Source organism: Rhamphochromis sp. 'chilingali' (assembly GCF_963969265.1).
Source record: "Rhamphochromis sp. 'chilingali' genome assembly, chromosome: 7".
In the NCBI taxonomy this organism is placed as follows: domain Eukaryota; kingdom Metazoa; phylum Chordata; class Actinopteri; order Cichliformes; family Cichlidae; genus Rhamphochromis; species Rhamphochromis sp. 'chilingali'.
Genome location: NC_137934.1, coordinates 40,842,538 through 40,859,661, shown reverse-complemented (window position 1 = coordinate 40,859,661; position 17,124 = coordinate 40,842,538). Strand labels below are relative to the sequence as shown.

The 17,124-nt window shown below is 44.7% G+C and overlaps 1 protein-coding gene across 1 annotated transcript; it reads right to left on the bottom strand.

The window, feature by feature from the left end:
* Window positions 1–1,613: 1,613 nt before the first annotated feature.
* net1 (neuroepithelial cell transforming 1) lies at window positions 1,614–7,818 on the bottom strand. Its single transcript, XM_080886855.1, has 9 exons — window positions 7,537–7,818; window positions 5,162–5,269; window positions 4,900–5,064; window positions 4,633–4,695; window positions 4,233–4,406; window positions 3,876–4,133; window positions 3,620–3,790; window positions 3,289–3,475; window positions 1,614–3,202 (listed from the first exon to the last, which is right to left on the bottom strand). Exons 1-9 carry the CDS (start codon window positions 7,627–7,629, stop codon window positions 2,772–2,774), a joined length of 1,650 nt encoding a protein of 549 aa, XP_080742981.1. The 5' UTR covers window positions 7,630–7,818; the 3' UTR covers window positions 1,614–2,771.
* Between the last annotated feature and the right edge of the window lie 9,306 nt (window positions 7,819–17,124).

Here is a 17,124-nt window from a genome sequence, read left to right as displayed (position 1 = left end):
CAGTCTCGGTCGTTGTGTCCTTGGGCAAGACACTTCACCCGTTGCCTACTGGTGGTGGTCAGAGGGCCCGGTGGCGCCAGTGTCTGGCAGCCTCGCCTCTGTCAGTGCGCCCCAGGGTGGCTGTGGCTGCAATGTAGCTGCCATCACCAGTGTGTGGATGTGTGTGTGAATGACTGGATATGTAAAGCGCTTTGGGGTCCTTAGGGACTAGTAAAGTGCTATATAAATACAGGCCATTTACCGTTTTTATTTATTTTAGTGTGGAAATGTAGCGGCGTGTTGGCTTATTCTGAAAACTAGAACGCAGTTTAGCTTTGCCTGATTCAAAGACATGTAGTTAGTTTAGTATGAAATCCAGCTGCTTGTTGTCTTTGCTCAATTTGAAAACTAGCAGCCACTTGTACCTGTTTATTTTGAAAGCTTAGTTTAAAACTAGCCTCCAGTCAGTTTTGCTAAACAGGAAGTTATTTTATTTTGAAACCGGTCCAGAGTTTTGACAGTTGTGCTTTAGCTTTTAAAGCCCAGTGTCTTCAGCAGTCTGTGTGTTTGGTGCTTGAGACTTGGACAGTTACCCTTTCCCATTTTTGGCAACTGAAGCTAATGAGCTGCAGCCAATCCGGTTGTTCAGTCTGACGTCACTAGCCGTGTCTGGGTCTAAACTCCGCTGCAGGTCCATATATCAAACGATCACTATGGCATTACTGAGAGTTGAAAAACTGTCTAAAGTCTTTCATCTTTAATAAAATGATCAGCCTTCTGCTCTACCAGGTGTAACAACTGAGTTTAACATCCAGGCATCCATAAAAACGGAATTTATGACATTTAACAGAGTTAGAAGTTAGCAGGGAGTTAGCTCGCTAGCTTCTATCTAAATACAATATAGCATGTCCTGACTGCGGGGTTTTGGAAACAAATTAAAATGTACAGCTCTGCTATCACTTCCAGCATAAATGAAGACAGAAAACTAAACAGCAGTGACGTTTGTAGGGTTACTGAAGTTTGGCTAGCTGGTATATAATGATGTGCTACGTGACCGCTAGCGACACAGCTATGTTAGCATAATATAAACAAGCTAACTTTTTTTCCACTCGATAAAAGTTAACGTGAGTGTTCTCGGTGGTCAGGAACAAATGTAATCGCATGGCAGGATGCTGGTAAAAGGAACAAACTTCAGCCAGGAGAACAACTGAGATAATCCATCCACAACACGAGGTTAGTCATTCATATACTGCTGCATGGGCTGGGCTGTAGTTACATCCTAAGGTTTTAAAAACTGAGCTTAAATAAATGATTAGCGGTAATAAAAGCCGAGGGAGGTCAACAGTGGTCGCTGACTGTTTTAGGAGCTTTTTGAGATTAAATAGAAGAAAATACAAAACATTAAACATGTTAACAACACAAAAGCCATATTAAACACAGACTACTTTAGACCCGGAAGTAGGATTCGTCACGTCATCACTTAACAATCGGATAGCTTTATATTTAGCAGCAGATCCAAGCGCTCTATCGTCTTGTCTAGCTTGGCAGGAAAGCGAATAAGTGCTTTTCCTAAAAGCTCCAGCTACGAGTTCATGTTTGAAACAAAGTGAATAATAAAGACATGGAGTCAAAGGTTCAGTTGCAAATCTTACACAGATCTTTATTGTTCTTTTAATTACATCAAATTGCCGTTTCACTCGTTTTCATCTCAACAACCAGCCAAATCCTGTAGTCACTTTCCCAATCCTTCCTCATCTGCCTTCCCCTACGTACAGTTTCCTTTCATTTTTTTCCATCCATGAGCAACATTCCCCATCCACCTGAGCAGATGACGGGAGTTACACATGTCACACTGAGCGTTTCACTTCCTAAACGTTCTCGTCTTCGTTCTCTTCTGCCTTCAACAACTTTCATCGTCGCTTAGTCCCGTCCCTCGGGACAGTTGCATACATCATGCCGCCTCTTCAGGTGCAAGCGGCGTCCACAACTAAAGCTCCATGCAAGATCCTACACTGAAAAGTGATCCGCCTCATTCTCAGGCATCAGCTTTTTAAGAAACCAACGTGGCTCAGTTCAAAATTTTGTCTTAAACAAAACTCATCATCTCGTCTGCGATATGATTTCATCACGGTTTTTTGCTGACATATCATCTGTTCTGGAATTAAATTAATGCCTCTGTAGTAAATAAAATAAAATAATGTCTGGCTTCTAGCATCTGTTATTTAAGGAATGTATAAAAATAAGACATCTTCTGCTCAGTCTAAAAACCCAACTATGACAGAAATCTGTTTGTGTGGTACACCTCACCTTTTTGGGGTTTGGCTTTTTGTCTTTCACCTTGACATCGGCAAATGTTCAAAAACCTGCCCTAACAGCTAAAACTCTGCTGCTTTACAATACCTAAAACAATACTAGGATAGATCTGAAAATATAAAGTGTATTATCCCCCAAAGAAAGGTCTAAAAGAATGTTTAAATATGAACTTTATAGTAAACAGGATCTGATGCACCAACTCTTTCTTCAAGAACTCAGCAAACTGGCCACACCGAGTGTGAACCGTGGGTTTACTTCTTGTCATGCTTCCCTTTTAGAGCTGAACCACGTGCACCCCCCTCCAGAATACTGTGTCTCTATGGGATGCACTTGGATGGAGGAGTAAGGTAAATAGCTGCCAAGGAGGACAGTAACAGAACACTGCTGTAATAACACGCAGACACTCATAAATGTGCTGTGCGGTTTTATGTACAGGAAAAACAAAGAGGTCCATTCACGTTCTCTACCAACGCTCCACCTCACACCATCGTCTCTTTTCTCTTCCCTAAAGAACACAGAGCCTTCTTGTCCTTTTTGGTTTTATGTGTCGTGGGTGAGGATGACGTCGATGACACGGACGTCGTGGACGACGACGGGGAGCGAGGCGAAGGGGACGCCGTGGTGGGGCTGTTGCACAGTGAGGCGGGGGCCGACTGAGAGCCTGGCTGCGGGTAGTTCTCGTCTGCTTCCTCCATGTGGATGATGGCAGAAACGGAGGAAGGGCGGCGCTTGGAATGGACGCTGCCTGTAGGCGGGCTGGGGCTGGAGGGCTCGCTCAGAGGCCGGTGGACGGCAATGGCACTACGGAGGCAGTTGAGCCACTGCTGCTTGTGGAAGACGTCGTTGACCTGCAGAGTGTGTGACTGTGCCTGGCTCGGGTCTTGGGAACGTACCCGGAAAATGTTCTTGGCTGCAGAGAAAGCAGAGAGCGTCATTAGGAATGCGGGCAAAGTGCTGCTCAGGCTACTAGCGGACACTTTCTGGGACGAGCCTTACCTTTGTCTGCATTGCTGAAGGCTCCTCTGAAAGAGCCGCCCATTCTGACATCGCCATCTTGCAGGTCCTCCAGCACCAGATCCTGCACTGCGATTGGCTGCCGGTACACCTGGAAGCACTGGCGCTCGTTCCTGGTGACGGGGCGGGTCAGGATCAGCAGGTCGGTGAACAGGAACACGTGCAGCTTCTGAAAGAATTTCCAGGAAAAACAGAAACTTTCAAACCAGAGCATCATCTGAGCACATAGCCCGCCTCATGTGGGACGGCAGCCTCGTGTTAACATGCAAAGAGAAGCACCGAAGGACGACTTGGAAGTGTGCGCTGTGCTCACCGTGCCGCTCTTGTTGCGCAGCTCCCCGTGACACAGAAGACTCTTGCACCGTTCGATGCGAGCGTCCCTCTGCCTGTCGTCCAGATACTCCAGCTTGTCGATGTAGTACTGGCACTCGGACTCCCCTTTCTTCTTGTTGATGTCAGACAAAACTCCCTGGATGACAGTGATCTGAACACACAAGCAGCCTAATTATTACATGGGAGAGGCACTATGATGGATCAGTGTGTTGAACCAGTTTGTCTCCTGGACTTACAGCTTCCTGCAGGCTGGCAGCATCGGGGTGTTCTGCTGGAGTGTGTCTCAGGATTTCCTTGAGCAGTAGGGGGTACTTGACCAGGCGGGATCTGGGAATGTCCAGGAAGCTCCACAGGTCCAGTTTCCGACTAAAAGGTGACTCAAGGCACCGCTGCAGGAAGTCCTGCACACGTGGGTCTTGCTTCTTCTGGTCCAGCAGCGCCTTGGCTGCCAGCTGGTTACTGCAGTAGTCTTTGTAGGCATTGAGCCTGGGCAGCTGCAAAGGAAGGAGGGACTCTTTATCTAACTGCTAATTCAAAATACGGTTTTACTAGCGTAAAAGCTTTTGATGGCTCAAAAAGTCAAAGACACTTACCCAGCTAATAACAATTTGCCCAATCTGGCCCACGGTCCCGTCTGGCCCCGTGGCTTTGGAGAGCTGCGCCAGAAGGTCCTCGTGCAGTGGGATGTAGGCATCCAAGTTGCCGAAAATGTGAGTAAGCTCCTCCTCCGACATGATGGACAGCTTCAGCATCGGGTCGTGGTACGCCTGTGGATGGAGCAAAGTGATCAGTAATATCTGGGCAGAGCTTTGGGAGCGGCTACTAAAAATATCTTGGTCAACAGTTTTAGGGGTACAAAAAAAAAAAAGACAGAGGAACAATCCCTGTCTTTTTATAGCTCCTGGCTGCGCTGCATTCAAAGCCTGCCAGACTGATTTAATCTGTTTGCTTTATATGTACTCCCGCTGCCTCAGAGCTTTTAAAATTACAAACCTTGCGTGCAAGCTGCAGGTCCTCAATCAGATCCTGTTCTCCACGAAACAGCTCAAATATGGCCTGAGGAATGGGAGAAGGCACAGACAGATGTTTTTTTAGTAAACATGTAAATCAGGTTGTCATTACATCGTAGCCTAAACCATAGTGAGCTTAGCCAAGATGGCTGAATGGCTTCTAGTCCAATTTAAACCATTTGACACAAAGACGTGTGAACTAGTCTAGCAAGCATGTAGAATTCATCCCTGCCTGGACTCCTGGACTCACCTCTTGCCGCTTGATCTCTTTGGTGGAGAAAGTTCCTTTCTGGTGGATGTCTAATGTCTCGGACCATAAGGTGCTGTTCCTCCTTTTAGGTGGTGTGGGGGCCGCTGCCTTGCTGCAAGGCTTCTGGGGCACGCCCGGCAACTTGCCATCGCCCCGGAAAGAGGCCTTCAGAAAGAAAGAACACCACATGTTAGACATGTTGAAAGGGATGTCCCTGTCCCCCCAATGCGCTGTGTTTCCATTGGATGCCGTGAGCGCTTACCTGGATGGTTTGGCCGAAGCGCCGGACGGCCCCATTCTTTACCGGAGAAATGAGGTTGGCTAGCGACGTCACCCTGCCGAGAGAACGGACGCGCTTGTTGCTGGGTTCCTGCAGAAGGAGGCAAAAACAGAAGGGGAGGTTAGTCGTGCAGTTATTCTATCATAACTCGTGTCTGAAAACCCTGAACGTCTGAAGTGCGAGAGAGGCAGATCAAAACAAATCGATCAGTAACTGTGACACCTCAGCAAAGACTTCCTTGTGACAAAACACGTCAAGTCACGTCATAAATCCTGGTTATGAACTCTAGTCCCTCCTTTAAGACGAGCAGCTGGAGCCGAGGTCAAGCCGCAGGCAGACAGCCTGGCGGAGCGGCAGACAGAGATACTAAGGAGGAGGAAGCACTTCCAGCAGCTGTTGGCTCCATCATATGAAGAGTCCTGAGCCAGGCCAGCCCACTGAGCACAAAGACCCTCTCTCACTGCTGATCTGGAGGGGAAGGGGGTCTGGAGGAATGCCAGGAATGCACGAGACCGTGCTTCTCAGCTGTTCAGTGTCTCTAATCTGCTGCTATCTGCTCTGACAAGAGCGAAAACTCAAGTACAGAGTGGATCTGCTGCATCGCTCAAACTGGGGTAAATGATTCCTGATTTACGGATGGAGCTGCGTGGCAGCGTGCTGCTGCTACGAGCAAGAAAAAGGAGCAGCAGTCAGGAATACAGCAAAGTGTTTACGCAGTGCAGCGCTGCATGGGGCACACCACACAATTTATGGCTGCGAGTTGAAACACGCTCTTCAACAAGCCTTGCGTGAGAGAGTACTGCACCTGGGGCAGGTGACCCCCCCAAACACACACAACTCCTCACCCGCCCCGAGGCTGGGAGAAACAGGAATCAAAGAGCAGCAGGGTAATGATTATAATTCCACACGATTTGCATTTTCTTCTGCAGTGTAACATCTTAACATGACAGTAATGCAGTTTTGCCCTCTGAAGATAAAACACATCGCTTGTGTTTCCCTGACGCACACCAAATGAGATTTTGTCCCAGCTCAGCAAATGTGGGAAACAGTACAGCCACTGAGGCTCCGGTCTCTGTGGACGCAGCTGTGGAACAGCTCAGTCTGCTGTGGCTGCGGTCAGACTCTCCACGGAGAACTTAGCAAGCCCTCGAGTGGCGGGGGCCACATGTCAACTGCTTTCCTCTTTTTGTAACTTATCTGTGGCTACCAGACTTGGCTCCCTCTAAGTGATCACCAGTTCATATCTGTGGACAAATAAGTGGTAACAAGTAGTTTTTGGTGTGTTTTTGGGGGGCAGAGGGAAAATAGTGGAAAAGCGTAGTGGCCATGAAGCGCTGTGGACGCGGATAATGAGAGGCCACTCGTCCTGCTCTTTGTATATCAGTAGTTAAACAGGGAATGCTGCTATTCCTGGCAGTCCTGTGGCATTAGAGCGAGTCAGGCTGGAAACCATTCAGATCTGGGCTCAGTCAGTCGAACCCTCCAGACATAATATACATGTAGCCTCCTTCAACTTTCAACCTCAAACTTTTCTCAGCTCCCTCCCTGTGCTTCCTCTTTGATGTAACCTCACATGTGCCAGATGTGTCCCTGTGATTACAGCTTAGAAAATGATGGAAAAAAGAACAGGCACAAATCAAAGGACGGAGGTACTTAGAAAGTCAGCACAGAGTGAAAATACAGGGTTCTACTGAAAGAAAGGACTCAATTCGTGAAGTGTTTCCAGATTTGTCTTTTGCAGAGATTTACTGTCAGTGAAGCCACACAGCCACAGGGAAATACACAGACAGCACCTGGGTTTCCTACGATATCTGCTGCTTTCATTGTAAAACGCATTACCCTTTGAATGCTTGGTTGTTTACTGAGACCCTACCCCCTGCTGTCTCACTGTTCCTGTACTCTTCTGTGTGCTCACTATGGACCTGATCTCCCCATTTCCCACTGAGACTGAGGTGTCTGCTGGGGTGCGTACGAGAGCAGGGGGAATACACAGCCGTGCGTGGGGGAGGTCGTTACTGTTCACAACTAAAAAGGTGCAGTGTAGTCCAATGATTAACTTTTCAGGGTTTGACAGTATCTTAAGCATTGTCCCAAGTGCCCTGGAACAAAGGTCAAAGTCTCTGTGCACACACACACACACACACACACACACACACACACACACACACACACACACACACACACACACACACACACACACACACACACACACACACACACACACTGTGTACATACGTGAGATAAAAACCAGGGTTAGGTGCTGATTGACTCACAGTGTGATACCTAACACCACACTATGACTTCATTTCCAGCAGCTCTGGTCAAACATTTACAGAGTAAAGTTTCAGCCATCTCACCTCTAACTCCTTGTTGGCCTGGTTCTGGCAGTCTGTCACTTGCAGAGTCCGTTTGATAGGCACCAAGCTACCCACTTCATCGTAAGCCACCATATCTTTCAGTAGAAACACAGTATCCTTTTAATCCTCACGAGTTGGCTTCAAGTAATCCACACCAGAGAGAAAAAAGGTGGCAGAAAATCAAGAGTTATAAGCACGTAAAAAGACGGAACAGATACACCTTCCCCCTGTTTGGCTTTTTCTGGCATGGGGCTCCCTCCTCACTCTGCCTCGCACTCAGCTCTAAACTTTGGTCTGAGGCAGAGCAGGAGGGGAGGACTATATATGCAGGGGAGGAGTCCCGAGGAGGGACAGAGGGACGGGTCTACCTGAGGAAACAGAATGCCTTTGAACAGCTCCTACTCAGTGCAGACAAATAGCTGCCCGCATGCTTTGCTGCTCTATCGAGTCCAAATATTACTATGAAATGTAAAAATGATGGGCAAACGTTACTGCTAAGTGTGGTGGACACACAGCAGGTCCATACTACGGGCTAGTTTCTGTAATTCAGTCAATGGAGCCTGAATTCGTTGAATTAAAGACACATTTCTGGAAAGTATTTACAGCTGTATAGTTTATCAATATGTTTACCGATCCACGATTTGCTACATCTGTAGATCCCATAATAGCATTACTTAATCATAAAGGTACCTAGTGACAAACCATTTGTTACATTCTTCTACATTTAGTTCAGATTTCTGATTTTACTTTTAAATCCAAAGTTAACCGAATAGTAGAAAATATGTCCAAGAGAGACACGATCTGTGCAGCAGGGCTCATTAATTACACTGTTCTGCACATACGTTAGCTGAATAACTGATGGATACTCTGAGGCATTGTTTCTTTTTACCAAATTCATCAAGATAAGGGCCAGAGGCAGGAAACAGGCTGATTTTTTCATGTTATCCCATCAGTCTTGAGTTCCTTACCTTCAGTCATCTACAGGACAGAGGCTCTTATCATGTGAAGACAGTTTGATGAAGGGCTGAAAGACTAAAACAGTAACTTTCTATGATAAAGATTTATGATTCTACTGCACAGAGAGAGAATGACAGTAAAAAGATAAAACATTGGAATCCGTGTTATTTTAAATATCAACCATTGCTCCTAACTGACAGAAACCATGACAATCACAGTTCTCAGTGCTAATTATTATAAATGGAAACATTAAAACCTAAAAAGAATCAAATTTAGCTTTCAGAAGTGTCACATGTAGCTAGTTTGCGTCACTAAATCAAAGAGTATAAACACTGTTTTAGTTACAGTTTCAATGTCACAGGAATGTTTTAATTAAAGTCTTAATCAAGTCATTAAAAACATTAAAAGGTCGTACGCTTGGTCGTACTCAGCTTTCCATCAAGTGCCACAAAAGCTGAAACTAATTGATTTGGTTTGATTAATGGATTTCAATCAACAAACTATTATGGGGGCAGTGGTTTCTGCTTCTGGCTTGAAAGTCTTCCTATCAGTCTCATCAGCTGAACTGGGACTGAGGAGATGGTCAATTTGCATATCAACAGCAGGGAGCATTGTGACACACTCAGCCAGATGTTTGAACTGAAACCGGGATATTGAGCAGCACTGGGGTGGGGGTGGGGGCAGGGGACCGCTGCAGCTCATATGTTGATTGCTCTAATTAAGGGAGGGGGTGGCAACATGCTGCCAGTTTCAGTAAGGACAAAAGAACTAAGCAGAAGCCAAACACGTGGCTCTTTTCATGCATATGTGCACATCGAAAACGGACATTTTATCCGACATGCGAACACGGCTGAAGGACAACCTTGTGAAGCCTGTGTTTTCCTGCCCAAATGGACTCTGTTCATCCGCCTGGGTCAACACAGAGGTGTGAAACCAGCCACAAGCTTCATGCATGCTCCTGATGGGGGTGTCGAGATGTTAACACTTGGTCTTTGGGTTTGTTGACGCAGCAGTCAGAAGTCTGATGATCCTCCAACCAAAGAGGAGTATGAGCATGTACCGAGTAACTTCAGTCTCAGGCTAAAAATGAGAGTTTATACTGTCACATATAGTTTATATGGCAAAGCACAGAGAAAACTATGCAGACAGAAGAGTCACGCAGGCTCTAATAAAACCTGTCTGTGTGTAGTCTGTGTGCCTGTGGTAGACACTGTGCAGTCCTGCTGTTACTCACTCTTACGGGGAGACCTCGGCTGAATCAGCTGAACGTCTGGTCCAGACCCCGTAAAAACAACACCAGACTGAGCTGCAGCTGGAGTACAGTGGTGACTCCCAAAACCTGTCTGAGCGCAGCCCGCCGAGTTGTGCAGTAGCGTGTGTAATGCACCGCTCTGCACACTTTCACCTTTGTCTAACCTATGTCGTGCCAGGGACAGACAACCCCGAGGCCTCAAGAGGCTGAGCTCAACCTGTACTTCACATCAGCAGCTGTGAGTGCAGAGCACATAGAGCCTAATTACAGCTTGCAGAAAGGCATAAAGCAGGAAGCTCCAGGCACAGAAATACTGCTGAGTGATTCAAAGTAAGAAGAGAACAGGGGGAAGGTGCTGCTGCCCTCTGCTGATGGAATAGAAAGCGAGTGTTTCTGATTCTGTGGCAAACTGGAGGCATGAACACATCCCCCTAAAATGTATTCCCTACATGGAAAATGACCGTACATGCTTCTGTCCATTCCAGTGCTCAGTGCTTTTCTGTTGCGCTGTCTTTGTTTTTGTTTTTTGCAGTTTTTGCACACTTTATGCAGTCCTGTGTAGACTGTCTGTCACATGTAGCACCAGGGTCTGTCTCCTTCCACTGTGCACTGTACCACTGCACGTGGTTGGAATGACAATAAAGCCACTTGACTTGACTAAACTACAGTTTTTGGGGGTTTTTATGTAAAGTATCCTTATAGTTTTAGAAACCTGCAGATAACTCACTGAAGAAAGAGTGTTTACAGTTCCAGTGCAGACCTATTTTTCAGCTGAAGCTTTAGTTAAACACAGAGGACGTTTTGTCCAGTCCTTTAACACAGTCAACACATTAATTATGTAAAGTCATCACACGATTCTGCTGCCTGTTTTCAATGATGCCACAAAAATGCTGGGACTCTATTTTAAACCCCGATAGCTCAAACTACTTGAAACATGTTTTGATTGATGTTGAAAGCGATGTGTTGTTGCTCATCTTTTAGAGATTTCGTGTCTCCATGGGACCACTCAGGCTAAAGTAGTCCATCCTTAGAGGGTGAATGCGGATAACTGTGCCAATATTGTACATATATATATATATATACATATAGATACATATTGGATGTAACTATCCAATCATGTCCTCGAGGTGGACTCCAAGCAGAAATGATGAGATGTGGTACGTGCAATTGTCCCCATGCAATTCTGCAAGCCAATATAATCCCATGTCAAACATTATAAAGAGACGTTTCCTTTGTCATTATAACTGGATGCTTCTCAAAGTAAAGGTTACTGGTGCTGCAACTTGCAGCCGAGAGTGGCAGCTCTCTGTCCTCTAATCCTCGCCTCCACTAATTGGATTCGTTGACTAGACCTCTGGAGCATTTTTTAAAAGTCAATAACTTGACCTTCTGCATGGTTCAGACCATCCAAGAGGTTTGCCTTTCAGTTCTGGTCAAATTAAACTCAGTATTTTGTTAGTCTAATCCTAATCCTGTCTTGTTCATTGCACCTATACAGTCTTGCTAGCTTTAGCTAATGACTGGCCACACTGTCGTTTGTACATAGGTAGGTCACAGGCTACAGTTAAAGGTTTTCAAACACAGAATTCAAAACCAACACAGGACGTCACAGTGGGCACATCAGCTTTGATCAGAGAAAAGCTGTAGACGGTGAAAAGCCAGCACCTGTTGCTGTCAGAGCGTTTGGAGTGAGACGAAGAAACGCCGTAAACTTAGCCAGGCATCCAGATCCAGACCCACATGGCTTCATTTAATAGCCTGATATCAAAAACATGCCATGGAAGTATTCACTGAAATGAACTTCTTCCATTTCTGTGACAAAGGTGTTCTTCCTCCCCACTGTCGCCAACTCATAGGGGGTCAACTGATTGTTGGGGTTTTCTCGGTATTATTGTAGGTCTTTACCTTACAGTGTAAAGCACTTTGAGGCGACTGACATTGAGACAATTTGAATTAAAATTGATCTATAATAGTGACAACTGCGTCTGTTGTAAACATACCCCTTGAATACTATTTATCTTAGACGTGTCAGCTCTGAGGACAGAAAGTCTAATTCCCTTCACTCTTTTGAAGGTACAGAGATTGAAAAGAAGCAAACAGTGATATAATTACACAACAGGGTGTAGGAACAATGAAAAGCACAGTTCCCAAACCAGACTGGCATCCTCAGGTTACTTTCTTAAAGGTTTGTTTTGACACTGTTCACACCCAAAGCACACCGGGTTGCTACCAAACACAGTAACATGACTAAGACTGAGTGAAACCTCCAACGCTTTGTCAATAGAACAAACTGAGACACTGACAGAACAAACTAATGGAGAAAAACATGTCAAGTTCATATCGAGACGTCTGTCACAGAAACATTTTTCACGTGAGGACAAACAGACATTTTAAGGAAACACATGATTCGTAGCCCCTGAAGTGCTTCCTCTGACCTCAAAGTGTCAAACGCTGCACTTTCTTATTCTCAGGAAATCAAAACGAGCAGAAGTGAAAGGAAAACATTTATTGTGACGACTTTCTTGTTAGAATGAAAGCAACTCATGCAAAGTGAAGAGGCAGGACTGGGCTTGTGTAGGGTGAAGCCTTCCACCTAAGTGGCTTATTCAGACTCAGGGGAGAGCTTGACAGGAAACGTGAAGGTGTTAACATTCTGGAGAAGAGATGGCTGGTATGATATACACCATTAATACCTCTGCAGCCACATTCTTCCACAAGATTACTTATACTGATATCCGTAAGTGGAGAATATTAAAGAGAATGGAAACTTTGGATTAGATGAAATATTACTAAACTAAAGACAATTAATAGAGGCGTTATCATCCTGTAAGAGACCAACAGATGTGATGCAGTGTGCAAAAAGCTGGTGCACACTGAGAATAGCCAAGCAATAACACAATCAACTTTCCAGCATTTGTTATCAGGACATGATAAGAACAATCTGGTCCTTAGCAGCACTGAAAATTTATCGATTCAGGTTTTTAAGTGGTGAACATGAACAGCCTATAGGGCACGACCTGGCCAGTCAGCCAAGGAAACATGTGACGGTCTAACAAAGCTTTTTACCATTAGTTTCATCATTTAAACTATTTGAAACCCCAGTGACTCAGAGGACAGACAGTTTGCTGTCTTCAAGTTAGAAATTCACATAAATTAAATCTGCTTATTCAATCCATCTCTTCTCTTCTGCTTATCCTTGTGGGGGTACACCCTGGACAGGGCACCAGTCTGTCGCAGGGCTAACACACACAACCACTTGTGCCTATAGAGTTACCCATTAACCTAACCCCACTAACTATGGACTGTGGGAGGAAGCCGGAGGACCCAGGGAGATCCCACGCAAACATGGAGAGAACATGCAAACTCCAGCCTGATGGTGGAAATGAACTCAGGACCTTCTCACTGTGAGGCAACAGTGCTAACCTCCGTGCTGCTCCTAGTTTCCCACCTATCTTGGTTTCTGCATGCTCTGTCACAAATTTAGACTGATTTGCAGTGATCTGATGGCAAGATTTATTACAGTTTTTTACAGACGCTAGGACACATGTCTCAATACTTAGGTCACGTTGGCAAAAGTCCTCACACAGTGAGCACAACAGAAGTCTATGTGGGCTAAACTGAGGACCAGTTATCATTGTTTTGGCACAAAATGCATTCAATGACTACATCTCTCAAATTTCATGAATTATCTTCTCACTCAGACACAACAACTGCCAAAAATCTTTGTACGTACAGGACATTTTGCATGTGCTTACATACTGTTTTCAAAAATGTTAAACTTATGGCCAAAACAATAACATAATGCAAAACTTGAAAAGAGCAAAATGCAACAGCAATATTTTATTGAAACATATTTTAAATCTAAAAATGCAGTTTAACCAGCCACAGCTGATTCTCATTGTAGATGAACATCTGCACAGGTGTTACTCCTTCAATTGTTCAACTCCTTCAATTCTGGCAGCCAGGAGATTCTTTCCTAGGTGTGTTGCCCATAGATGACATAAGATGTGATGTGGATGAGAACCTGTGGCCAAATGGAGAAGACCGAGTAGATTAGCATTACTATTGTATGTGTATCAGTGGATGGTGTGTATACAAATTCTTGTATTTTGGGATTACTTAGTGCAAAAAAATAAAAATACATAAACAAATATTAACGAATTCTGCATGATGTCTGATTCATTCCAGTAACATATATTGAAATTATAAACAGAGATGTGTCCTTGTTTCACACAAGAAAACACTGTGTAATGCTACATGTTGTTAGTGTTTTTAGGTCATTGTTTTGTGGGTGACAAAGTGTGTTTGTCGGCTGTCAACCTTTGCTAGTGTTCTGGAAGAATGAGTTTATTTGAGACCTGAATGAAGTGTTTTGGTAGTTGTAGTGCATTTTGAATGTGAAATGAACTGCTTTGCCAAGCTGACGGTCAGTTAGGAGGATTGTGTGAAGAGTTTTGCAAAAGTGACCTAAGTATTGAGAAATGTGTCCTAGCGTCTGTAAAAAACTGTAATGTGGTGGCAAACTGACTGCACCTGTGTTTAGAAAACAAGGCAACTTTTGTAAATCACCTGTGAGACTGTCCACAAATACGAGCACTTTTTGGGGATTACACTGGCATCAGGCCCAAACTCTGAAAGTTTTGCCGAAAGTCTTTATTGCATACAAACTGCAACAAGGTCAATGTGCCAGGTGACGTGAACAGAGGAAAAGCCGTAACTTCACCTTTTAAACAGAGGAGAATCCATGACTTTGAAAAGGACTCTCATGGTGTTGAAACTAGAGGGCCGCTTTAGCTGGAGAGGCAGAGCAGGTCAGCTGCCAGGTTGATCCCTGAACCCCGACATGTTCATCACAGTATGCACGTATGTGACTGTGTGTTTAATAAAAAGCACTGCAGTAAAACAAATGCTTGTGAGGCATGTCATATATTTGAGTGCGCTACATAAGAACTAATTGATTTACCATGAAACTCTTGAACCTTGAACTGTAACCAAACTGTATCTCTAACCTTAAACTAAACAGTTTGCTGGTGACTTGGTGGATCCAGCATGAGTTTATCATTACTCTGTGAAGTTTTATAACATGTTAAAGAGAGGCAGAGAGGAAAGTGTCCCATCTGCTCGAGCTACTCGGTCCATGATGACTAGCAGCCTAACCTACGCCTACGTGTGGCTGTTGTTGTTACCATATTTTTCAGTTTGGTGTGCCCTGTGAGCCAAGTGTTTACTGTTGAGTTAAGCCAGAGACACACCTGAGAAACAGCTGAAACCTGCAAAAACAAGACACTCAGACAAAGCTCTTCCACCAACAGAGTTTAACACTTGCACACTTGTTTCTCCAGACAGAGCCAAAGGGCAGCCTCGTGTCAGCAGCCACATGGTTGGTTCCAACAACTGCCCCTGTATATGGAGCAGACGGTGCTCGGATTAGGCTGCACTGGAAACTGGCTCAGTTAGAAAAGAAAGGCAGAGCACAATAAAGAGTGCCTTCCTCTGACTTGTATCAAGGAGTGGCCCTGGGGACTCTCAGCAACACTATCAGCTTTGTTAAGCCAAATCAGAGCCACTGAAGTCCAGGCTGTACGTCTCTACTTGTCCCTCACACGTGGGCGCAGGACTAGAGCGACCTGGAGGGCCACAGAGAAGATGTAAATAAGCCGTTTCATCAATCAGTGCCACCCTCCTCGTCAAACACAGGCTTTTAAAACCAAGAGACATGAAGGAAAATACCCCTGAAGCTAAAGTTATTACACAATGATCCCACATGCAAACAGCACTGACAGATCTTTGTGTGCACATGAGTAGGAGTGCTCATTTAACACCCACACACCCACTGAGGTGTATTTTCCGACCGAGCCTGTCCGGCCTGTCAGATCTCAGCATCGTGAAACCTGCTTTGGCGTAACAGTTGACTTCACCAAGCAAACAAGCCTGTAGATGTCTGCTAAAGATAAGCTCAGTCATTTTAATGACATGTAGAAATACAACCAGCACAGTTATTAAGACAATGCAAGAGACCAGGACCGTGTTCAGAAAGCAGGTTCACCAAACTGAAGCTAAGCGCTCCAAGCTAACGAGGAGCAAAAGGAAATTACTGTGAAATAATAATAAATGTGAGATGTAATCATCATCTTCCTCCTCCGTGCTCATGTTAGGCATACAAATGAAAAACTGGTATTTCAATGTTTGCACAAAACATAAACTGCAGATGAATTTGCTGCACTCTGTGCTTTGTGTCACGAAGGTCACCAGCAGGTGAGGAGTCGGAAGGAAAGTGTGTTGAGGAAAACCTGCCAGCGAGGACAGGGATGTACTGCGAGATTAATGGACTAGCGAGCCGTCAGCGCTCTGTGTCACGAAAGTGGCTCTCTGTTTACCTGGCTAAGTCACCATGGTAACGTACACTGAACAGAGCAGGTTATGTCCAGAGTTTAGAAACGTGTGGAATCACCAGCTTCTCATTGGTTCTTTTATTGCAGGTGCACTTTTTCATGTAGAGAAGGTTAACGAATAACACGATGACACACCATGCAAAAAATCCCCTAAAAGTCCGATCACCCCAAGGTGAAAAGTTTCAGTTTTTCTTCGTGACTGGAGTTTAACGTTTCAAATTGGTTCGACACGTTCATGTTATTTTTCCTTACAGTACAAATGATGCTAAACCCTGTTTGCTCCGAGTGTGGCCGAGTCCTGGAAACTGAACTCTGCTCTGGGTTCGGCCTGGATCGACACGTATCACCGATGAATGAAAACTATTTGTCTGTAAATTCGTTTGAATATTGTTTGATTCTGCTTTAATGACAGGGCCATGTAAACCTAGCAGTAGCTCTGTTTAACTTCAGCTATGCAGATAAATCTTGGCTAAGTGTGATTCAAAGCAACAATAACGGCCCAACATCTACAGGTGCAAAGAGGCGCAGACTGTGAAATGAAACTGAAGAGCAAACTTGTGATGTGCAGATAAATCAAAAGTAAAAATCTGAAGTGAAATACACTCAAGTCAGTTTAAAATGATGAAATGAAAGTATTGTTGGTGTTTAGTTACTTTATCTACTTTTACAAGGCTAACAGTGATTTGGTTTCAAAGGAGCTTGCAAAGAAAAGCGTCTGGACTTCTTTAAGTTGCTTGAAGACGTTTCACCTCTCATCCCAACCCGTTCTCACTCCCAAAGCGTAACATTTTACGCTAGGTGACAAATCGTCACCATATTACGTTTTCGGCTACCCACCACATTCCTAAATGACGACCTCGGAAAAAAGAGGACATATGAGAACCGTCTGGACTGAATCTACACATGTTCGCTCTTTTTCTTCAAATCGCTTAGAAACACGCTATTTAACATCATTAAAGACCTGGTTAAGGTCAGGAATAAGGTTAT